Raw genomic sequence first — 24,374 nt, forward strand, 5'->3', positions numbered from 1 at the left:
TATATGCTTTTTCTAGCAGAAATTCCTGCCCCCAGTGTCCTCTTTTATGAAAAACAAAATTTGGCCACCATAAGTTACACATAATGTAGCCTCCTGTGCACGTAGAATTAGAAACATACTGTCTATACTGTCCTGTCTATGTACAATAAAGGTGTCTACTGTATGTTAAAAAGCCTATTAGAATGCATTAACAGCCAAAATTACAGTAACTTACAAGGAATATCATATCAAACAACGGAGTCTGTCTTCCATAAACATCTTAAAAAATATATTAAAAAGCTTAAGATATAAATGCCTCAACCATTCTTGTTAAAAAGGTTGGAATCAGTGGCCTAAAAGGACACCCTGCTGATATACACACACATATATATATATATATATATATATATAGAGAGAGAGAGAGAGAGAGAGAGAGAGAGAGAGAGAGAGAGAGATTCAGCGCCCTTTCATTTCAAACACAGGAAGCACACCAGCCGGCTGCCGGTCCCGTGACTGCTGTGTGCGAGTCGCCCCACTGACAGCAGCGCTGTGGCGACTAAGCTAAGCTAAGCTAATCCAGGTACCTGATCACAGGGATGCCTCACTGTCCTCTGCACGTCCGCGTTATTTAACAGCCCAACAACTGAAGATTTACCGTCAGAGGAGCTTTTGAGTAAGGACTGACTCTTTTATTTCATAGTACACTCCGGCAGTCAGCGCTAGCAAAGCTGAGCTGTCATGAACTGTCAGTCTGGTAGGTGTTTGTGTCCCGAGTTCAGTTGTAGCAGGACAGAAAGAGCGGACACAAACCAGCAGGTCTGCCTCAGGGTTAGGACGGAAAGGAAACGGCTCGCAGTTACCTGTAGTTTGGTTCCTCTTGTCTTAGAAGACAGAGCATGTTGTTTTGTGTGAAGTCGATTGATGAAATCCTCACAGGGTTTGCACCTCTGATACTGACAGATGGTTTTTAAAGATGAGTTAGTTTGAAAGACAACAGCGATGAGTGAAGGCTCACACGAGCCTCAGAGGTTTGATTCATACAGCGAGATCATCATCATAAGCTGTGCACGTAAAAAATGGACTTGTTAAACAATGACATAAAGGTTCTTGGATTAAAACTGCCTCTGGTCAGTCCACTAACGTTAGTACAGAGTACAGGTGGGCGATATGGCAAAATCCAATATCGCGATGCTTCAGGAAGATTTTTATGATGTGTCAAAAATACTGTCAGAAACTATGAATCCAATTCCTCAACATTTCATACACAGTGTTGCACTAAATTCAATTAAACAGATCTAAGCTCTCTTTTTAATCAAACATGGAGAAGGGGAAGTGTTTTTAAGTACTGACGATATACACGATACATTCAGAAAGGCATATTGTATTGTACTTTGTCACAATAATCATAAATATTGTCATATTGCGCAGCTCTAGTACATAGCATTTCACCAGAGGCTGCACTAACTGCAAGATGTTTTTCCCCAGAAGAGGAGAAGAGACTGAGATGAGAGCTGTTCTGGCATTTCTATACATCTGTATATCGGTCCCTGTGATCAGAGGCACCCTCTCAAAAACAGATGCCAAAAAGTCCAGTAAAGTGCAGGAGGCTGAGGTAAAATATAATTAAATTTGTTTTGCATTCAGTATGAGGTACTTTTAGGTGTACAATGATTAAAAACTGATTTAAATAAAACGTCTAGCTGGAGATCATAATAAAGACGAGAGACAATGAGACGTCACTGTCGCTTTTGCTTTTAAAGCCATGTGTGTGTCTTAGACAGTGGTAGCGGAGCGGCCAGTGCAGGAGAGGGGCCTGGTAGTGACAGACCCGCAGTGGAGGGATGTAGTCAGAGAAGAAAAGAGATATTGCCTTCACACCATACCAACACGCCACTTCCAGGGAGCAGTGTTGGGCTACATCACACCGGTGACTTTTCTCTCCATGCTTCTTCACACAAGCCATTCTGTATATCTGTAAACTTACAGTATTGATATGCTAATGTGATATAAAAAAAAATTGCAGTGCATATTAAACATCTACCAAAAATGAACAACATTTCTAACAGCTAAAAATGTCAACATTCAGGCTACACTAGCAGAAAAAGGCACAGGAACGACTGTTTACTGTCTGTTTTGTTTCCTTACTTCAGTGGAACTCCCATGGCTATGACATTGCTAAGTTGTTTGGGCCTAAGCTGACCTCAGTATCTCCAGTGTGGCTGCAGCTCCGACGCAGGGGGCCAGAGAGCTTCCATATCACCGGCCTGCATGACCACGACCCTGGTGAGTGCATCTACTATATTTTTTATCATACAGGGCAGCCACAGTCGTGAAATTTTAGATGATGATTAACTGCCATATAAATAATTGTGAATAACAGTTGTCTTTTTTGTTCATTGTATGCAACTGATGACAGATTTGAGCCCAAACAAACAAAAATCACTCACCACTGCCCTCCAGTCAGAACTTTGAACTTTTTTTTGTATTTGTCAGAGGTGGCATGATACCACGATTTTCTTTTGATACCCATAATGCTAAACTTTGAATATCAGCTGATATCAATATTTTGTTTTAGCTTTAAAATTCGCTGTTTTTCAATTTAAGCACTTCACTTAAGATGATCATGTAAAATTAGATGATCATACTGAAACATCACTGCACAGTGTGAGTGCTATTTCAGAACAGATTTGTTACAGGACTAAATCAGATTCTTTCTTTTTTTCACTCTGTTATCAGATAATGGCCTGATACACACCCAGTTGATATTCTGTGGATGTAAACATATGGTTAAGAAAACTAACAACTGTGGAAAATAATTGCAATCAGCTCAAATAAGCGTTATAAAGGAATTATGTAATTACTGTTACAGGCTTAAACTCCATACTAATATTCCATCAGTTTGAATAATTAAAATACATTAAACTCAGTTATATATTTGTAACACTAATTTTAAAAATAAATTATTATTCATTTCAACAGGTTGGGTCAAAGCTGTGAGAAAAGCAAACAAAAAAAATAAAATATGTGAGTATTTTCTACCTATAGATTTTTTTTGGATTGTACTCAACACAGTTAAAACCTAAGACATTTGGTGAAAAGAAGTCTTGATGTTTGAGAAATATGAACTTACGTCCTCCCTGTTCCACCCTCACTGTTTTCTGTAGTACCTCGGTTGTTATTTGACGGCTGGTCTTACCAGGACTACATGAGTGTGCTGGACAGTGAGGATGAGATTGAGGAGATTGGAAGAGAGGTTGTTGAGGTGGCGAAGGTACGGTGGAGCATCAAAATAAGACCAGCATTACAAAAGTTTGTGAATGGTTTAAAATTAGTTCACTTAATGGTTCATGGTTATTAATCAGGTTATAAACACCTTAACTCATTAATGAGCAGTTAACAAATAAATGAATACGAATATCTGATGAAGCTGACAGGTATAATGCTGACAGATGGGGAAGAAAACACAAGATCAATATCCAACAAGATCTGATGTTTAACAGTGTAGATGGATGTGGGCTTATAACTGCTTATTAGTGAGTTATAAAGTATGACCTAATTAATAACCACATGTTGTTTTTGCTTTAGGCAGAGGGATTTGATGGCTACACTCTGGAACTGTGGAGTCAGCTGGGAGGCAACAAGAGAAAGTCAGTGTGTGTGTGTTTGTGTGTGTCTGAGATAGTGAGACTGAAAAGTGAATATTTGAGTCAATAAGACACTGAATGCATATTTTCAGCATTCTGTTAAAGCCACGAGTATTGTAGCCAAGTTTCCCTGCTCTGAGCTCATTGCTGAGTGTGTGTTGTGTCACCTTTGTGATACAGGGAGTTGGTTCACCTGGTCACACACCTGTGCAAGTTCCTGAAGGCTGGGAAACTTACCTGCATTCTGGTCATTCCTCCAGCTGTCAGCCCTGGGTAAATAACACCTCATGTGATGTTTTTGTTACTGTGCAAAACCAAATACTTCCAAACCACCAAATAGTATGTCAAAAACAGTACAGCACCTTCAGAAGTGCATTCATTATTGCCATCAGTGTAGCATGTATAATACAGCAGTAATCAGTTTTGGAGACAGTCACAGTCTTTGCTGTTGCACACTGATGTCTGTATGTGAGCCAGATCACAAACATTCCTGTTTTGTGTTTAGGACAAACCAGCCAGGCATGTTTGGGAAGGACGACTTTGAGAAGCTGGCCCCCCACGTGGATGCGTTTAGTTTGATGACTTACGATTATTCCAGCCCTGGCAGGTTAGACTCACAGTGAACAAACTGTGAAACAGGAAAGATCTTTTTCACTAATGCTTACAGAGTCCCAACTTCTTTTGTGAGTAGTAACTTGAATTTAGTTATTTAATGTGAAATTCCACCAGCTTGCTAAAAGACAAATGGTGAGGTTGTGCTGTGCCCCTGCTAGGAAACAGGAAGTGAGCATTTACAGATGCTCACCTGCTCTGACAGACCAATGTTTACACTAACTTGTATAACCTATGTAAGCGTGGCTCTGTTCTACAACATATTTACTGACTTGAGGTGTTTGTAAAAGATCTTCATTTGAAATCTTATTTGTACAGTCGTGCGCAAATGTTTGATTGCCTCTTGTGAAATTACGTTTTGTTGATTTTTTTTTTGTTGTTGTTGTTGAAGTGAGGATAAGCACACATCCTCTACAGAGAACACACTTAAATATGACACTTTTCTGCACATTTTAGTGCTCACATTTATTTGTGAAATTTAACATATCGGGTGAAAAAAAAATAAAGTCATAACACATTTTATGTTTATTTTTCCCAATATGTTAAATCCAGCAAATAAGCAATTATAAGTAATTGTGTATTAAATGTTTAGGATTGTGTTCTCTCTAGAGGGTGTGTTAACTTATTTTCACTTGGAAAATCAACAAAACGTGTAATGACTAGGGTGCCGAACTTTGCATATGACTATACACCTATTAGACAGTACAGCTGCTCATGTGAAAATGGTCACTTGGACGGTGATTACATTAGTCTGTGGTGATGTTGGTTTTACTTGTTAAGCAAAGTCAACGCTAATATTTAGACTTGTGTTATGTACACTGTAGGCCCGGCCCCAGCTCCCCTCTGCCTTGGATGCGTGAGTGTGTGTTGAAGCTTGCCCCACAGACCCAGTGGAGACACAAGATCCTCCTGGGTCTTAACCTGTATGGCCTTGACTTCTCCACCCACGGAGGAGCAGAGCCCCTGTTGGGGGGCAGGTATGAGTGCAGCAGAGTTACTGTAACTGTAGAGTTTTTCATCAAAATATAGCAAATTAAATATTGCATTTTTAAATTCAAGTCTCCGTGACACTGTCCAGAAGACACATATTCTGTGTATAATTAGTTCTGCTAAATAATGCTTTGAAATTATGTTTTAGTTAAAACATTCAGGGGACACATTCAGTAGACATACTTCCTTCCATTTTTGCAGAAATTGTTTAAAACAGATTGTAATGTACTCAAATGTATAGTTTAGTATGTATTGTTGTATGCAAAAATTTGGGCACCCCAGTCAAATGACATATTTTGTTGATTTAAAAATAAGTGAAATAAGCTACACATTTTTTTACAGAGAACACACTTCTGCACTTTAATGCACAGTTTATTTAACATTGAGGAAAAAATAAAACATAAAATGCGGCCTATGCAAAAGTTATGGCACATTTTTTTGGAGAAAAAAATACCATATTTAATTTTGTTCCCTGCAGAGGCTGTGTTAACATATTTTCAATGAAAAAAATCAACAGAAGATCATTTTTTCTGGGGGGTTTCAAATTTTGCATATGACTGTAGGTTTTAGATGTTCTAAAGTAGAACTTAAGCTAAAGGGAGGGGGGAACATCTTAAGAATTGAAACATATCCAGGTAAAGATATTTTTAAATTTTTTATTTTTTAAATCTCAGCTACCCTTTTTCCTCTCTTGGTCTCTTGTAGGTACACTGAGCTATTGAAGGAAGTCAAGCCTAAGCTACTTTGGGATGAGTACTCAGGAGAGCACTATTTCAATTACAGAAGGTTTGACACACACACACACACACACACACACACACAGCTCTCATCTAGATGTAGCTCCTGTACTTCTTGCTGTAGAAGACATTCAGTATCTTGATCATGTGATAGTGATGTCTCTTTCCTTCCTCTTATTCACATATGCCAAACATTATCTTAACTATTTGAATTTAACTGTGAATTATAACATTGCTTATTTATATTTTTAGGAGTAATGCAGTGAAACATGTAGTCTATTACCCAACTCTGCAGGTAAGACAGACTGTATTTTGCAATACTAAATATTTGTGACTGTTATAGTTAGAACGAAATTCAATTCCAAGGATGCTTTTCCTCTCTTTTTAGTCTCTCCAGCTACGAATTGCTCTGGCAGCTGAACTGGGCACGGGAATTTCAATGTGGGAACTCGGACAGGGCTTGGACTATTTCTATGACCTTTTGTAAATTGGACTGGGACCACTAATGCACACATGCACACACACATAAAATGTGTTTCATCTTTACAAAGGCTGATGTGTTATGGTGCATTGTTATTTATGACAATGCCAGTGCTGAGCATGCCAATAAAATTATTTTTACTATTTCTGGTTTATCTGTAATGCATTGATCTAAATGCTGGAATTTCAGGTAAATTTATGTACATAATCATATTCATAAGTATATATTCAAACAAATATATATTTAGAAATGTTTTTACTTAATACAGTTGAACAGCAAGACAGTTTATATGAAAAAGATTTATTTGAATTGGTGTGAATTGGTAATGAAGTGGTGTTTTATATGTACTGCACAGCAAATGGAGTAATGAATGACTACTTTTTTGTCAAATCAACCACAGAACATCAAACACTTGATCATATGAACCCAAGGTTTGTTCTAAAAATGACAGTTAACATACAGAGAAATAATCAGATCTGTTCCCATTACCTGCATCCTACTCTTTCATCCCACTGTTTCCCACACATAGGCTATACTTGGGTGGCCCCTCCCCAAGTATATTGACAGCCACCCAAGTATATTTTTGAATTATATTTTATATTGTACATGTTTACATGTTTTTATATTTTTATTCCATACTGTATGTGCCTTATATGAATACTCATTAAGTAAAAATCCTCAGAAGAGTTTGGATATCCATATATGGATCATTTTAGTAAACTGATTCAAAATGAAGGTGGTAAACAAATTACAGACTCTGAACTGACTTGGACTTTAGACTCAAATTCTTTTGCTTTGAGTGAGTCTGTATCTTCATTCTGTTTATTTTAGTAAAACAAATGATTGAACATTCCATTCTGTCACTAACAAAACACTCATAACACTACCAAAACTTTACCAAGTGTTTCAGTACTGACTCTTCTGGTAGGGCCAATTTTAGCTACTTTTGAGCAGAACTAGCAAACATGGCTACATGGCTAGCAAACACAGCTTTGAGCAGTTATACACACATACAATCATATTATTATTAAAACACAAATGAGGTTACTTAATTTTAATAAGTATGTGTTTCAGTAGTGACAAATCTTAATGTTACACACTGCTTTATTTTGGGACACTTTTACACTAAACCAATGTGGTCAAACTAGTCACTAGCCATGAAAGACAGGGATGCAGTGTCATTTACTGCTCTAAAATGCAGGAGTGTGGCTAAAATAAGACTCTGCCTATGGACTAAACCTCTGTGTTTCAGTAGTGACATGAGAACAGCATTGGGCCAGCATTTTTGAGATTTTTTAAAAACAACATTGAAAAAAGTGAAAAAAGTGCATTACAAAAGTATTATTTGAGTTTAAATTTAGGGTTTGGGACAGCCACTTGGGTTTAAATAGATCATAACATACAACTTGTAAATATCTCAGGTCTGAATCTGTTTTTTTTTTTCCTCCCAACTGTGTGTTGATAGAATGGTCCATATATTCAACTACCACAACTCCCCAAACACAAACCCCCATCCTCCACTCCTAGTGCTCCCCTCAGGTTTATTTCATAACTGTGGGAAACACTGCCACTGCGGCCTTAATCTCATTAAATCAGCACTACATAAATAGAGCTGAGAGAAAACTAACGATGTTCTCAGAAATGCAAGAGATTGGACGATAGCTTGTATACAACAGCCAGTTAGTTTGCGCTGTTTGCATCAACATAGAAAAAACAAAAGGAAATCTGCTTACTTTTATTACAATGGTTCATAGGAATATTACACAGCTTCCTGTGAGAAATGAACAGGAAGTGCTCTCGTTGCACTCATGTTGCTTAAATAAGACAAATGCATTCACTGCCTCTTAAACTTATTCAGTGCTTTGAGTCTTCATTTCATATTTTAAGGCAACAGAACTGGCCCTTCACTGGCATCATACTTTTATACATTAATATTATCTGTAGTTACAACCTAATACATGCAGTAATATATTTGGTCCACACTTTTTCCAACAAGTAACATTGTCTTTTCTTGGTTTGACCCCAAGTATCGAGGTGTCAGGGACTTAGACTGCTGTGCACCTTTACAGGCAAGGCTTTTACCTGCTGCCATTGCACAGCAGGATCAGGTTGTTAACTGCAGCTGTAGTGGACTGAACATTCTGACCCGTCACTAGGTGGCGATCCAAGACCACATGTACTGCGTCTTCTTGGCTGGCTGCAAAAGATTTTGAAACATTATGCTTTGTGTAGTACATTATTTTTTGACATCCTAAAAACCCAAGCACAGCTTGTAACAAGTGTAGCCCTACTTGGACTATGTTAATGTAACACACAGCTACGCACTGATGTTTTAGAGAAAAGAAAGCATCCTATGTATTCACCTGTGTAGGAGCCTCCATTATCTTTCACAAAGTCTTCCACAATCAGAGGGAGGTTGGCAAAATCTGGAGAGCGCACCAGCTCAAACACAGAAGGCTTTGAGAGAGAGAGAGATGAAGCACAGTATGTTTGAAATGGAGTAACACATGTAAGACATATGAGTTTTGCCAACTTGTTACTTAATAATACATACTCCAGTCAGGCTGTATCCACTGAATATCCATTTCTGTCCTTCTGTGGCACAACAGAGTGCAGAAACACCCTGTCCCACAGCACACACAGGCTCTGAAACAACCAAACAACAAACAAGACATTCTTCACTCATGAAGAAATGAATTATGAAATGTATGGAACCATTAAGGCCTATGATAGCTTATAGCGTACAGCAATCCCTTACTCTTCTGAGAGATGAAGTGCGTGAGGATTCGTGCCAGTGAGCCGCTGTGGGCGAGGTCATTCAAAGCTCCTGGACAGTCTGGTATCAGCAGAGCCTGGTAACGAGCACCTGCAACACCACAAACACTAATCAGTGCTTGTGGAATTCAGCACCACCCTGACAGATACAGCCTCTAATATAACATAGTAATCAGTGGCATTGTATTTGTGAACACTAACTGAAAAAGATAAAGAGAGAAGGAATATGGCCACTATGGCTGAAACAGCTTAGAAAATAAATTAATAAATGAATATCAGCCATAACAGTGAAGCGAACCATCAATGGACTCCAGTTTGGCAGGACTGGAATAGGGCTTTATGCTGAAGTCCTGAACCCATCGAGCAGAGCTTTCATCAACCCCGGTGAAGTCGACTGGTTTCCCCTGTCAAACGTAAATACAACATGAATGCTTGTACTGTAAGGGTGAAGGACAAAAGTGTTAAATTATGTGATAAATTATGTCACAATACACTTTTCTGAGCATATTGTGGATACTTTACTTGACAGTACTGACTAAATGCATATTTCACTACAACGAGAGCATGATTAGCCCTGCTTAACTGGATTTACTGTAGCACTTTGAGCAAAACTTATGAAAGAAAATCACTGCACTCATATTTGACAGTAGTTTTTAAATGCGTCACTGTTGGGGCTTTTTCAGCTCCAAATGATCAAATCTCAGAAATCTAAATATTGTGATATGTATCAGATGTCACGAGTATGTTTTCAAGTATTGTGACATATCACCCACCTCTAGTGTTAGGATTTCAAAACAGTATCGAAAAACAGGAAAAAATGTACATTCAAAATAAAATTCAAAATCGACACCCCTCTTTGCCTATGGAGGGTTTAGACTATGAAGTCGCTAATAAATTCTAAGGTCAGGGTGCCCAATTTTAGTCCTGGACATCAAGCAGCCTAGAGAGTTCAGATCCAACACACCTAGCCCTACTAATCAGACACCCTTGAAGGTTTTACCTGGATCAGGTGTGTCTAATAATTGGAACTTAACTGTACAGGGTTATAGATCTCCAGTATCAGGATTGATCACCACAGGATTGATCTGGGGGTTTAGGTGCTGATTTTGTTAAAAAATTTACATGTAATGCATGAATTTTATATCTTTGTAGAAATTAGAGCTCTGTTAAACAAAAACATTATAACACAAAATATTGAAAACAGAATCGTCAAAATCTAAAACAATAATTGGAGCCCCACTGGTGACATACTAGCAAAAATAATGCATGGCCACAACTTACTATAATGCGTGGGATTGGGATCCTAATGCACAGCCATGATTTAGTAAGCGGTAACAACGAGATAGTTAATTAGTAAGGTGTGGGAACGACTTAATTATCTCCCTGCTATAAAAACCAGAATGGACCAGCACAGCTGTTCACCAGCAAAACCAGCATTTGTAGTGTTCTGGATGCTGGTATTCCAGTCAACTAGTATGTCTATGCTGGGTGGCCAGCTAAACCAGCACCCACAAACTAAAGCATAAACCTTTTCAGCAGGTCTCGTTCCCACGATAAAATCGTGACCACGACTTAACAATGGGATCCTGTGCCTAGATTTTATCACGAAGGGGTGTCACTGGCGGGCTCCCTAACACATGTGTGTCTCATTACACCCCAAAGAACTCTCAGACCCTCAGTTCGACAGTGAGCAGTCAGCCCTCACTCACCGCAGGCGTAGCTGTCTGGAGGTTGAAGGCTGCGCTGCAGAGAGAGAAGCACTGCTGGAAGCAGCGAGCACACACTCCTAGCAAGAGAGAGAGAGAGAAAGAGAGAGAGAGAGAGAGAGAGAGAGACTATGTCATTATGGAGGTGCAGGCCGCGCTCTGCCCTGATAATCCCACTCCAAGATGATATAATGTGTTGATCTCTGATGTGATGAGCGCCAGTTCGGGGTCACTCTGAGTGCGCGCGGCTCTGTGGGTGACTCGTACCTTGGGGCGCCGCGCTGACCACAATCAGGCAGGTGGGTTTAGAGCTCATTCTGCTGCTCGGACTCCTGTTAGAACCTTACTGAGTTTACCGGACCTAAAACACGGCGGGTAATACTAAAGCTACAGAATTCACAGAGCCAGACACACACCATTAATACAAGATGAGCAGCTTCTCTTTATTTACATGGTTCCGTCAACGAAAAGGTTCCTCTTGAAACTGTCGGTGTACATTCAGTTCCGCAATCCCAACACAGAGAATCGTGATTTCCTACACTCTTCAAAACAGATGGTTCTTAAGTAAAGGCAGTGGTTCTATTTAGAATCCCGAGTTCTATGTAGAACCATTTCATGCTTAAATGGTTCTTTCTTCAGATTGATGGAGAATATGTTGTATATGGTATAGACCAAACTGTAAAAGGGTTCTATATAGGCACCAAAAAAGGTTACAATGTCAAACTTGTAACAATAGAGGAACTCTTTTTGGTGCCATATAGAACCATTTACAAAAAAGGTCTATATAGAACTAACAAATTTTTGAAACCTCTAGAACCTTTTTGAAAATAGTTGTATGTCGCACCAAAATGGGTTCTTCTGTTGTTACGATGTCAAGCTTGTAACAAAAGAAGAACCATTTCTGGCGCTATACAGAACCAAGATTCTATATAGAACCATATACAACACATTCTCCTTCATTCTGAAGAACGATTTTACAATGCAAAGAACCATTTAAGCTTGAAAGGATTCTATATAGAACTATATGAAGAACCATCTTTTTTGAGTGTACATGAGTGTTTGTTTTTCTTTCTTTTTCCCCAAAGTGGTACAAAAGATCAGCTGAACACAAAGCTATATAGCAGTACTGTATTGGCACTTCCCAGTATTATACACGCAACTCACATGAATGCTATTATATATGTAAATATATATATATATATATATATATATATATATATATATATATATATATATATATATATAATTATATGAGAAAATATATGCTCCTTTATTTTAAAACAAACAAAAAACTAATTTTAAAAAGTAATGAAAAAATTAATGTGTCCACATTGTAAAATGCACGAAAAAAAAATAACATTACCAAATTTAGTCATAAAGAGTTAATAGCACAAAGGACACGTTGATTCAAGCATGATGAGTACAGTATTTCTAAGCAAAGCTATATCTAACATTTTACAGTGCAGACAGATATGCAGTAAGCATTATTATATATAGTCCTCCAGTGGAAGGTAAAACATTTAATCCTGTATTTATACACGCTGTTCTTGAATGTAGACTTCCAGGTAGAGAAAGCAGGTGTTTAAACAGTAAAGCAGGGATTCATTATTTCCAGAACTACAGGGTGCAGAGATTAACGTTATTCCTATATTTAGGATATTTAGTTCTTTTAACAGGGACATTAACAGCTGCAGCCTGTGTCTCTGAGTGGGGAAAACACAGAATAAAGAATTAAATATTTAAAACAAATCCTCTAACAGTTCAGTACAGATTCTAACCTCTACCATACACAGGTCTAGGCCTGGAGCTTTCTAACTACACACCCTCTCTTCTTGTACTTTTCCTTTTCAAATGGACTGCCCTGCAGCCACAATCGCTGCTACAGACTGCTGTACTTCATCACTGTACACTTAACAAAGTATTTACATTGCATAGCAGCACAAAACAACAGAAAGTAGGCAAAAGGATGAGAAGTGTGGGTGCATTTTTGGTGTTTGAGTGCTGGTTGCAGGATCTCAGTAAGGTTCCTCCTTTAAACTTCGATACAAACAGCAGGTGAAGATCATTCCCAAAATCTTGAAAAGAAGTAATAAAAATAGAACATAGAATATTTTATAAGTAAGCAGCAAAAGGCCACATTCATTATAAAAATGTTATGATTTACCTGAAGGAATGCAATTCCAATCCCCACTGCACCTAATATCTGCAAGTGCTGAAGGATAAACTCCTCTAATTTAGAGATGCAGCCGCCCTGAGAAAGAAGAACATGTTCTCAGAGATGCTCCTTAAGATGACCCGAAGCAAAATGGTTTTAATTATTGTTTGGTTTGCACTGCAAATGTAAAAAGCAGTTAAGTTGACGCAACACTGGTGTCCCACACTGTTACGCAGAAGATTGTGAGTACATGCTATAAAACAACCACAGAGCTTTGCTAACTCCTGTGGTCTTTCACTCAGGTCATGGTAATGCTGACACCTCTAAGAAACAGATGTATTATTTGGGCTACATGTTGTAGACCAAAACAAACTGAGAGAAGGGCATATTTACATTCTCATTAACATGGTAGCACAAGGCTTGTATAAAAATGATTTGCAGATTGTTGAAGATTACTTTCTTAAGTATTAAGCACTTTTAAAGGAATAGTTTAACAGAAAATCTAATTAACAGTTTCTCTTTACACTAAAAGCAGTCGATCATCTGAGACCTGTATGCTTCTTTAGTTTTGCACTGGAGCTATGAAGCTAATGTAGCTAACAAGTAATGGAAAGTGATGTCACCCAAAATCTTGTGTTAGGCTACATAGACTTCTATTACATTAGGCTTGTAACTCAACTTTGAAAAAAAAGTTCAAATTTGCTTTTTTTGTTATGTTTTGTTAACTGTTACTTGAAAACAGGTATTTTTTCACAGCAGTCATATTAATAACATGAATGTGTGGTAGTACATTATGCAGTTCATGTGAATGGTTGACATTACACATAGAACGTCTGTAAACAACTGATTTGTTATTGAGAAAGAGGTGTATTTTAGTGTCTAAGGCAGACCTCTACTTTGTAGATGTTGGATGGGTGGTCTCTCACTCCACAGCGATCAGTGGGGGTCTTACAGCAGCTGTCAGGCACCAGACGCTTGTCAGCATAAGTGCGTATCCAGTCTCCCTGCTGCCAGTCCGCTGAGCTGTTACTCCCACAGCACTTCAGCTGTGCCATAGAGTGGAGGGGAGGGGGTGGGAGGAGAGATTCAGAGCATTACTTTGACGACACTCAGAGAACAATATAAGATAAGAATCAGCAGCACAGTCTCATTCAGGTCTATTCCTAGCTCCTCAACTGAAGGGCCATTTATCTCATTAGACAGTACTAGAGGCCACACGCAGGCTTTTCCTTTCTCTTCAACTAATGAGCGCAGCAACAACTTAAACTGTATCTGTTGTACATGGCTCCACACTTCAGCTCCCCACTATCATGACTACACATGCAACTACCTAACTAACATTAATTTCACAGTAATCACTGAATAATAAGTCTTAAAGGGCCCATATCATGGAAAACTGAGTTGATGTAGTGTTTAAACATTGTTAAAGTTTAAAAACATACCATCCACTCTCTATTTCATACAGTCCATATATGGAAACTAAGCTGCAAAAACAGCTCATTTTGAATTCACCAGCACATTTACACATATGCACCTATTCAGAGCAAAGCCCTGGCCATTCATGCTGAAGTTATAAGGAGTGTTTCAGCCTGGCTTTTTAGATAAGGCACAATACAGTGCATTCAATCAGAACAGAGATCATTTACATAGATAAATCTTACAGGCACAGTAACAGAAACAGCCCGTTTCATTCTAAGTGATTGGAAAATGAGAGGTTAGAAAGGTGGTCATGTAAAAATGAATTATGACTGTTTTTCGGTACATAAAACCTCAGTAATGTTATTAGTGGACCTTAGGAAAAAATAAGTAAAAAATTGTAGGATATGAACCATTTAAATTAATAACTGATTGTTTAGTTTAACTCTTTAAACCCTAAAAGCTGGTGTGGGACCACATTTCACTTCCTCTTTTTCATAACTACATACCTTATTAGTTTCACGTTAATCACTGAATAAAACATCTTAAGATTAATAATTGAGTAAAAAGTTTAACCCTTTAAACCCTAAAGACCTGTCTGCAGGCGTGCACTTCAGTTCTTCACTCTCAGAACTAGATAACTAACATATTAGTTTCATAGCAGTTTCCAAATAATGCATAGTAGTTAATAAATAATAAGTTATGAGAGTAATAACTAAATAATAAGCATAGTGTTCATGGGCTTAATGTGTTAAAAATAGTGAAGAATATCTAAGAAAATCTCTCATTATACTTGTGTTGTTATATCTGACACCAGCACAGCTTTACCAGTATCATTCCACTCACTACTAGTAGCTAAGTAACAACAATGGATGCTGTACTCTAAGCTGCTGTAACTACATTTTTGGCTGAAAACACATATCAGAAGCAATGTTTCGGGCAGGGGAAGCTGCAGGTTTTCATTCCAAATAAGCAGGAGCACACATGCTTGCACTTGTTTAATCATTTGGTCTCACTCTTCAAAAAAGCGGCTGTGTGAGCTCCTGCTCTGTTGGAATGAGAATCTGTAACCACACCGGCGCTTCGTGGATGAGACTAAATACCCATGGTTTGGGGTGTCTTTCCTTTTTCTTTCCTTTGCAAAACTGTTGTACAAAAAAACAAGAGAACACTATAGGTCATGCATTATTGTAAATAAGATGGCTCCCCCCATGTTCTATAGCTTAAATATCAGCAGAACTACACTACATATGTCAGTCTGAACGTTTGACATCCTCATACTCCCTTTATCACATAAATTCTTACGTCCTGCTGGAGTTTATCCACAGCTCTGGTGATGTGCTCTTCACCAGGCTTCTGGTACTTCTGCACCATGGTCTCCTTCAGGTCTGCTCTCAGCTCCTCATTCAGCTGTACAGGGTTATGCAACGCAGTTAGACAACAGAAAACAGAAAACGGTATGAACTATAAATATATAAGAAAACTACAGTGTCATTGGAGGGTGGATGAGTATGGTTTAACAAAGAGGGAGACAGAATGGAATCTGACAGTGTGGTAGTGGTTTACCTCATAGCAGAAAGGGAAACACTGGAGCAAGAAGAAGTGGTGGAGGAAGAGAGATAAGGTTTATGATGACAGAAGAAGTCAACAGAAGGCATGCAGACACTGTCACACATTCAACAGAATATTGTTTGAATATGAGCTTTAACTGGATAGCATGAACGTAATGATGTTTTCTTTAATGATCAATTACAACATGTATTAATGTCGGCAAACGATTAATGTTTTTATTACAACCTCTACAATGTTACTAGACATTGTACCTAAAGCTTAAATGTTTTAGCATGGCATTAAATGATACGAGCTTATCAAAAGTGTTTTGTTTGTTGTTTAATTCTTGCATATTTATTATTTAAGATGTTAACACAGTCATTCAGAGTGGTTTGGAGTGAAATGCTCTGTTCCAGAGAAACTTACAAAGTCTGAATTGTTCACAGTGGTGGTGATAGGAACTAGACGTCTGTAGAGTTTAATGTCTCTCAAAGCTCTCTCACAGAAAGTTATTACATATAAAGGTTGTGAAGACACTGGCTACTGTCAATGATTTTCTGGACAATGAACACAGAATGGTTTTGTTAACATTTTGGTGACTGAATGATGGAGAAATTTTGAATTTTCTTTTTAAGGCCGTCTTAACTATTTAAAAAAGAGTGTTCTAAGTGACAGCTTCTAACTACTCTGAGAAACTCACACTACATAAGTTAAGGATTTAAGACATTCACCAAGAAAACAGCAGTGGGCTGAAGCGTGCATTCTGCATTCTAATTATTATTGTAATTATAATAAAGCAACTTGAGGCCGTGCATTACTGCAATTTCATCGCAGGGAAAGGTGACAAAACTCCCTTCCCTGTGACAAACAGCGGCCAACATAAATTAAGTTTAATAATCAACAAATATACATTTTAAAAAATGATTTATGTTATTATAATAAGAATTGACATAAACAAGTATTCCGCCAAGAAATTTAGTTCCTTTAAAGCACGATATTGTTGCCAAGTAGCATGTTCAGTCGGCCATCACTGTGTTCTGCGGTTATTTCATGAACTTCATAACTTTTTGTCGTATAGCAATGAACATAGGATAACGTAGCAATGTTTGATGCAACAACCTACTTTTTGGTCACCGAATTACTACTATGAGTCTTGTTTAGCGCCAGTCCAAAGGTGCTTCTTCTCACACTGGGGCTGAATCTCAAATGTGCATAATATAGCTAAAAATAAGTCATTAAATATAGTCATCTGGGATTCAGCCACATCTACACTTGACAAGCAGTGCAGTATGTACACTATTTATTACAGAATTCCAAAACTTCCATAACTAGCACACTATTTGGGAAGTAACGTTACGTAAGGCGTTCAGCCTGAGTTTGATGCTGCTTCTGACTGAAACATGGACATTTGAAGCATGTAAGCCATTCAAGTGACATTCTTTAGACTTTTATATTTTTGCAGTTTTACAGTGAATCATATAGTAAGCACTTTAATTCAAGCCTGTGATATTAATGATGGATTTGTGTAGCATGTTAGCTATCTTTTAGCCTGTTAGTTAGCTGACCAGCCTAGTTCTAGACAAATAAGTTGTCAGCCGTTTAAACAAAAATGGGTTGTTACTTCATCAGTGCACTCAGTGGTCCATGCGAGCAGCATTTGAGTCAAAGCTTATTCCATTAACACGACAAGGCTGTTCCATGCTGTGGCGCAGTAATGCAGCGTTCAGTTGCTGTGAGGTGGTCACAGGTGTGTGTGTACTGTGGATTTTACAACAGCTTCGAACGCAGCTCAGCCAATCAGATTTTAGGACAAACTATATAATTTTATAACTATTATTAAACGTGCAGTGGCATATTAGAAAAGTGAGGTGTTATTTTCATGCATCTAGAAGTTGTTTTTAGAAGTTCAGAGGAAAGATAAAGGAAGAAGTTTCAAAACATCAGAAAAATAGCAGCATAACAGAAACAAACAAAGTAGTATCAAAAGGAGAGGACTGATAGAGAATGTCTCACAATTGGCCATCTCACTGAATCATACTGTAACAAAGCACAAGGACACTCTTTACCTCTTGATAATATACATAGGCCAAAACCCCAGCAGTAATCTCCAGCAGGAATATTAACAGCAGCAGAACGAAGAACTGCAAAAGAAATAAAAAAAAAACAGACACATGACATAATAAATTAAGCACACGTAATGTGTGATACTATGTTTATGTTACTATATAAGATTTCATGAAGTGAAAAGTATAGTATGTATGAAATTCAGCTCCAAGTAGAGGTGGGCATATGTTTGTGATTCTGAGAAAGAGAACAGTTATAGCGCGTCACACGTTTACAGGAATGACCTCGCCTTCAACATTCGACAGAGACAGGCAGACGTCTATCAGCTGTTGAAGAGTGAAACATTAACATTGACTGGAAGTCTGGAAACAACAGTGTAATTCACTTAGCACTCTCATTCTCTCTCTCTCTCTCTCTCTCTCTCTCTCTCTCTCTTCCTCTCTCCCACACCTCCCTACAACTCCCTTCCTGTATGGAGACTTTTGCTCACTCAGTCATCTCCCCTTCATTCCTCTACCCAAGCCCCCCCACCATGCCCATCATTCCTCAGCTGTGACTCAGTTGCCCACTCGGTGCTCTTAAAGATACACACCAGTTTATTTAAATCACATATGTTGTCGTGACAAGACACCCACACACGTGCACATGATCTAATTTAGGGAGTAATGACGGGTGACGTCAATATTAAAACACATCCAGTAGCCTTGACAGTTTGTCTAATCATAATGTTTGCAGTTCTTCTAAACAACAATTCCACGCTTTACACCAACACATTAATCTGAAATGAAAAGGGCATTTCATAGACATTCCTCCCAATAGTCTCTCCGGACATTACAGTATAAGGCAGTGTTGAGCCAAGCCATCTAAAAATTTTCCACAACTATATTTGGAATGAAGTCTAGGACAGTTTTTTGGCAGTGGCCCTTTCCTATTCTGAAAAAGCTTTTGTTTCTGCCTTTATACAGAGCTTAAAATATTCACGATGTTTAAATGAACATGTGCAATCTGAACTTAAGTACATGTGCAGGTTAATATGATATTTGAGCTCATCAGTTTTAATGTTGCTTAGATTTCATTGATAATGCTGTATGCACATAAGTAACTATTAGGGGTGTCTACACACATTTTCCTCTAGTTCTTTACACTTTTTCATTCTGATTCTGAAGGAGAAGCCTGAAAAGGCAGTAAATAAGAGACTTAGGGGCGTAATTTCAATACACTCTATGAAACATTCATTCTTCCGATTTTCCAATACAGTACTGAAATAGTTGAACCCTTAGTTCCTCGCTCACCACTATCAGAAGTCCTCTGCTCTCTTTAATGGTGGCGCAGCAGCCCAGGATTCCAGTGAGCACGACGATGGCTCCCGCTGCGATGAGGATGTAGGCAGCCAAAGAATATGTGCTGGAAGAGAGAAGACTGATGTAGTCGCTCTTATCCACCAAAGTCCACAGTCCCACTGCCATCACAGCACCTCCAGACAACTGACAGAGACAGAGCACAAGATCGACATAACACTTAATATTACACTTATATACTGTAATATAGTAATGAAGTTTTACATTCCCAATACAGTTCCAAGCAGCTTTTTCCACACAGGTCAGTAGTGAAGTGAGAGAATATAAAGTATGTTGTTTGTACAATAAATAAGTGATTTCAGCTTAAACCATAAAGCAACCTCAGTGAAATGTTTTGCCAAACACAGTTTAAGCCTAAACCCTGGCTTAAAACAGATTTTCAGTGTTGTCCCATCCTTGGCACTGTGGTTCAACCATGACTGGAAACTGGCTCTGTTTGTTCTCTAATAACAGGCCCAGATTTGTGGACAAGCGAGCTATAATTTGAAATGAGTCAATATTCAACAGAAACGTGTCATTTTTGCCAACACATAAAGACTGACCCATAAGAGCAGGTTAAAGGTGAAGAGCAGGTATTTGAGACAGATCGTCCCACAGGTGTTTGTCTTTTCCTCGTCCGCCACCATCCTGGAAGGAGACAATCATATGAAACCATAATGAACATTCACTTGAAAACATTTAACCAGCGCCAGAGCACAACACCCACATTCTTTCATACTTTTTACCTTTAGCAGTTACTAGATTGCAGTTAGGAAATAAACATTCTTTTAACTCAATTCCATAAAATTCATGAACCATTACTTATGGGGTAAAACGGAAAAAAGTTTTGTTCTGAGAGAGGGTTTATAAAGATAGCAGTCAGTGAAAGGCAAAGGGCACATTTAATAGAAGAAGGTGGTCTGACTGTCTGGATAATATGAAATTCAACTCATGTTTTTTTAAAACAGGGAGTGCTGTTAGAGTTTGTACTGTTTAAAATGTGCACCATTTAAATAGCATCTTAATTATACAGCTGCTAAATGCCAACATGACTTAAGTGATAAAAAAAAATTAAACACAGATTTTTAATTTGTGAATTGCAAATATTTAATACTGAGATATGAGATATGCTGATAAACATATTTGCTTTTACTTTTGGTGCCTAAATCTATTTAGAAATGCAAGCACTCAGATGTTAACGTGTGAGCGCCCCTGGTCAAATTACATGTTTTACTGATTTTCTATCTGAAAAAAGTCAACACATCCTCTACAGAGAACAGATTTCTGCACATTTTAATGGACAATTACTGTTTATTTGCTGAATTTAACATACTGGAAAAAAAACAAAACATAAAATGTGCCATGTACAAAGGTTAAATATGTTAAATATAACAAATATATAGAAACTTGCACTAAAATTAGCAGAAGAATGCTTGTTACCTGTAGAGGTCATCATTTTCAATTAGAAAGTCAACAAAACGTGATTGGAGCAGGGTCCTCAAACGAGAGTACATATGACTGTAGATTCATATTTAGGGCCTGAAAATTCTCAGTAACTTTAGTAATACAGAGTGTATACATGCAGTGGGAATCATGAAAAATATATGCATCAGCACATTTATGGATAAGTAAAAGCAGCATATATGATATGTAATTCAGCTGTGCAGATCTACGACTACTTTTTCTTATCCATTCAAAGCTCAGTCTTTATGAAAGCTGTTTAGTCTGAAACTGTGATTCGTCTTGGCCCTCCCACAACGCTGTGTGTGTGTGTGTGAGAAACAGAGACAGACTTTTACTACTGTGCGACCCCAACCGGGCAGTGAGCCGGCAGTGGGCAGATATATCTGTCACTGTCTGAGTAACACTACCCTGCTGTCTCCTGCGCAGCGAGGAAATGAAGGGGAGTCCCACAACTGTCCACACAGAGGCTAGATCAGAGTGACTCACTGCGGTTTTACACCTTTCTGTGTACTGTTAGACGTGCTGCTGGTTATTTCACTATTAAGACCAGTTCTCACTGAAAAGACTGTGATAGAATCACAGATCAGGGCAGGATAAGTAATCTGTTAAAGATGAATGAGCACAAAATTAGCAGATATTTGAAATAATAATGGTAAGTAGAGGTGTAACCAGGGGTTAAACTGGGCTGGAGCACAGCGGAGTGGAGCTCTGGAAAATGGCAAACGGCCTCTGATACTGTAATTTTAGGGAAATTGCTAAATATCGGTGCTGTCGAAAAACAAAACCTTGTATCTCCATTTTTGTCATTTTTTTAGTTTCTGACATAATTTGAAAATGCTTATTGTCTTTTATTTTGTATGTAAATTTCATGATGAATGGACCAAAAGAAATGGCCCAAAATGACTTGGAAAAGCATCTGGTTCCATTGACTCATATTAAAAGCGTAGTGTGTTTTTTTTTCCTTTTTCTGTAAAGTTATCATTTTGGAGATATGAGGTTTTGTCCCGACAACAGCGATATATTTGTTTATTATGCCTCAACCTTTATGTAGCCTAGATCATTTGCTTATTTGTTATTTATCCTGTTCTTCTGCTGTTATATAAAGTAAATCCAAAACATTCTGTTGCACAGGTATAGACACCTAATCATCCAACATTCTCCTCAGATCAAGGGTATTAATAGCATTCCCCTATTTTGTCCCCTCATTGCTGCCTCTTCTCTTCTGAGAAGGCTTTAGACTAAATGCTGGAACATTGCTGTGAGGATTTGATTGAATTCAGATGTTGGATGATTAGTTCTGGATCATAAACTCCACTCCAACTCCTGATCCAGAAAACACAGTTCCACTACTCCACAGCCCCTCTAGCTGATGCTTGGCACTGGGCAGGGCTCATGTGTGGCTGCTCCAGAGGGTTACATTCTTTTGGTAATACTTGTCTATAGAGATTACACAAGCTGCATGTGTGCAACTTAATTCCAGTGTCAGCAATGGCAGCACGTTAAAGTAGCTGTAGTATCTAGTATCTATCGATAAACCTGATAACCCTGTACAGCAGTGCCTTTGGTTAATATACTCAGTACCACTGTCCTTAGTTCTCCTGTAGGCCTGAAGTGCTTCTCGACTCTAAACAGACCACCATAAGAAAATAAAAAATCATGAGCCTCTGTGGGTTTGAAATGGCTGAAAATACCCACGTTAACTATGCAGGCCCACTGGTGACACCTACTCTTAATAAAAATAATCCGTGGCCACAACTTATTAAGTGGTAGGATCGAGGTGTTTATGATAGTCAAGTCATGGCCAAGACTTAGTAAGGCATGGGAACAACTTAATTAACCGGTTCCCACGCCTCAGTAACTTGTGGCCACGCATTACTGTTATTAAGAGCAGGGGCGTCGCCAGAAGCGCTCCGTACAGAACCGCAGTCCATCACCTGGTAAACATGAGAATTGATCCCACTCCGTAACCTAAGCGAGGGTAAGATTTATTTCTGCCAAGCCCTGATCTGATATGCAGTTACGCCTCTCGGGGTTCGTTTGTGAGGCTCGTGATGGGCTCGAGCTGCACCACACCATGTGTGGAATGTCTGTTATCTCTCCACTATCGTAATTCAGCGCAGATCCACCAGAGCGCACTAGCTCAGAGCGCCAAATCCAGAGAGACTCCCACCAGCCACGAACAGCGGACTACACTAAACTATACGAGGGAAAAAGTCACCCTCCTCAAACACGGTGCGAAAACATCACACGGACACAGCCAAAGTTATTACTAATAACACGTTCATACTTCGTCCGCTTGACTTTTAAATCCACACAGAAGGTCATCAGTTCTCAAACTAAAGTTCTTAAACTCAACTCATTCTCGAAAAACAGAAGTTCACATACCTGCTGCTGCTGGACACACAATCCTGGGGAACTGGGAAGGTCAGTGCGCGGTTGAACCGCTTGTTTCTTCCTCAAAAACTATTTTTACCGCGACTAGCGGTGCTGACTGCGCCGTGACTGAGCTTACTGCGCCTGCGCACTGCGACCGCTCAGCGAGAGAGAGAGAGAGAGAGAGAGACAGAGAGAGAGAGAGCAGGGGCGTATCTAGAACATTTAAAATGGGGTGACCAGGTGGGACCCAGACTTTTTTTTTGAGGTGTCACACACTGTTAAGAAAAACATGTAGACGACATGGCGGGGAGAATACAGCCAGTTCCAGCGGTAATTCAGAGGTAATATCAACATAATTTAATGGTTAAGATGTAAACAAAGTCAGTTCACACTGGTTTGGTGTGAAATGCTCCGTTCTTCAAACTCTTAAAGAGTCAGCATTGTTCACAGTGGTCGTGATAGGAACCAGACGTCTGAACAGTGTGATGCTTCTAAAAGCTCCCTCACAGACGGTTATCACATTGAACGGTTATGAGTACACTGCCTAAAGCCTGATACACTGTTTCACGGTAGCTGTGAGATAAGATTTTGGTCTAAATGTTTTAAATACAATCTATCCTGTCACCACCACTGTAAAGGGATCTGAGTAGGTGCGTTTCTCTACAATTAACCATTTCACATCAAAACACTCTGAATGACTTTTTACATCTCAACAATTTAATTATGCAGAGATTTTGATTTTGAAAAACATGAAGACAGTGTGATTTCAGTCAGGGTTCAGATTCATTTCATACAAGCTCACAAACTGTGATTAAGGCTCATCTGGCCTCAAGTTCATCAAAGTTTCAGTGCATTCATTAAACACGGATGAAAAAGCCTAAAGCAGCACCCTTCAGAAGAATTGGCATCTACATAAAGGGATATAATTTCACCATATCACATCTCCTTACATCCTCCAGAGCCTTTGGTTCTCACTTGATTAATCTCCTTTTGAGCTCAGCTCACAGCTTGTCAGTGGGGTGTAGGTAAGGGGTTTGGGGTGGCCACTAGAAAAGCTTAACTCTGTGGTCAGCGAACTGTTTTTGTG

General features: G+C 38.7%; 3 protein-coding genes across 5 annotated transcripts; 1 reads left to right on the plus strand and 2 right to left on the minus strand.

Annotated features, from left to right (window-relative positions):
* The first annotated feature begins 483 nt into the window (after positions 1-483).
* chid1 (chitinase domain containing 1) lies at positions 484-6,588 on the plus strand. Of its 2 annotated transcripts, none has more exons than XM_036576271.1 (13): positions 484-652; positions 1,465-1,591; positions 1,757-1,906; positions 2,130-2,262; positions 2,959-3,003; positions 3,144-3,250; positions 3,565-3,626; positions 3,804-3,896; positions 4,129-4,230; positions 5,060-5,212; positions 5,931-6,011; positions 6,215-6,257; positions 6,351-6,588. In XM_036576271.1, exons 2-13 carry the CDS (start codon positions 1,484-1,486, stop codon positions 6,447-6,449), a joined length of 1,176 nt encoding a protein of 391 aa, XP_036432164.1. In that variant the 5' UTR covers positions 484-652; positions 1,465-1,483; the 3' UTR covers positions 6,450-6,588. The 2 variants fall into 2 exon arrangements, with proteins under 2 accessions (XP_036432164.1, XP_036432165.1); XM_036576272.1 differs by having other exon boundaries at positions 1,468-1,591.
* A 1,575-nt stretch (positions 6,589-8,163) lies between these two features.
* On the minus strand, positions 8,164-11,594 carry gatd1 (glutamine amidotransferase like class 1 domain containing 1). Its single transcript, XM_036576273.1, has 7 exons — positions 11,192-11,594; positions 10,928-11,004; positions 9,517-9,622; positions 9,202-9,309; positions 8,998-9,089; positions 8,807-8,900; positions 8,164-8,640 (listed from the first exon to the last, which is right to left on the minus strand). Exons 1-7 carry the CDS (start codon positions 11,238-11,240, stop codon positions 8,522-8,524), a joined length of 645 nt encoding a protein of 214 aa, XP_036432166.1. The 5' UTR covers positions 11,241-11,594; the 3' UTR covers positions 8,164-8,521.
* A 1,025-nt stretch (positions 11,595-12,619) lies between these two features.
* Positions 12,620-23,447, minus strand: cd151 (CD151 molecule). 2 transcript variants are annotated; one of them, XM_036576274.1, is made up of 9 exons: positions 23,297-23,447; positions 20,011-20,095; positions 19,403-19,594; positions 18,113-18,187; positions 16,062-16,082; positions 15,801-15,905; positions 13,970-14,125; positions 13,089-13,175; positions 12,620-12,999 (listed from the first exon to the last, which is right to left on the minus strand). In XM_036576274.1, the coding sequence occupies exons 2-9, from the start codon at positions 20,092-20,094 to the stop codon at positions 12,940-12,942; spliced, it is 780 nt and encodes a 259-aa protein (XP_036432167.1). In that variant the 5' UTR covers position 20,095; positions 23,297-23,447; the 3' UTR covers positions 12,620-12,939. The 2 variants fall into 2 exon arrangements, with proteins under 2 accessions (XP_036432167.1, XP_036432168.1); XM_036576275.1 differs by lacking the exon at positions 16,062-16,082.
* Positions 23,448-24,374: the final 927 nt, after the last annotated feature.

The sequence above is a fragment of the Colossoma macropomum genome, unplaced genomic scaffold (genome assembly GCF_904425465.1).
Source record: "Colossoma macropomum unplaced genomic scaffold, Colossoma_macropomum, whole genome shotgun sequence".
In the NCBI taxonomy this organism is placed as follows: domain Eukaryota; kingdom Metazoa; phylum Chordata; class Actinopteri; order Characiformes; family Serrasalmidae; genus Colossoma; species Colossoma macropomum.

What these genes read in the sequence shown, in the direction of transcription:
- chid1 (XM_036576271.1), top strand. Translation starts at nt 1,484, where the DNA reads ATGAGAGCTGTTCTGGCATTTCTATACATCTGTATATCGGTCCCTGTG. An exon ending in CTGGGAGGCAACAAGAGAAA is followed by an intron (nt 3,627 to 3,803) that starts GTCAGTGTGTGT and finishes TTTGTGATACAG; the next exon opens with GGAGTTGGTTCACCTGGTCA. An exon ending in CCTCCAGCTGTCAGCCCTGG is followed by an intron (nt 3,897 to 4,128) that starts GTAAATAACACC and finishes TTTTGTGTTTAG; the next exon opens with GACAAACCAGCCAGGCATGT.
- cd151 (XM_036576274.1), bottom strand. Translation starts at nt 20,094, where the DNA reads ATGGTGGCGGACGAGGAAAAGACAAACACCTGTGGGACGATCTGTCTC. An exon ending in GCAGAGGACTTCTGATAGTG is followed by an intron (nt 18,188 to 19,402) that starts GTGAGCGAGGAA and finishes TTTCTTTTGCAG; the next exon opens with TTCTTCGTTCTGCTGCTGTT. An exon ending in TGGATAAACTCCAGCAGGAC is followed by an intron (nt 14,126 to 15,800) that starts GTAAGAATTTAT and finishes TCTATGGCACAG; the next exon opens with CTGAAGTGCTGTGGGAGTAA.
- gatd1 (XM_036576273.1), bottom strand. Translation starts at nt 11,240, where the DNA reads ATGAGCTCTAAACCCACCTGCCTGATTGTGGTCAGCGCGGCGCCCCAA. An exon ending in TCCAGACAGCTACGCCTGCG is followed by an intron (nt 9,623 to 10,927) that starts GTGAGTGAGGGC and finishes TACGTTTGACAG; the next exon opens with GGGAAACCAGTCGACTTCAC. An exon ending in GTGGATACAGCCTGACTGGA is followed by an intron (nt 8,901 to 8,997) that starts GTATGTATTATT and finishes TCTCTCTCAAAG; the next exon opens with CCTTCTGTGTTTGAGCTGGT.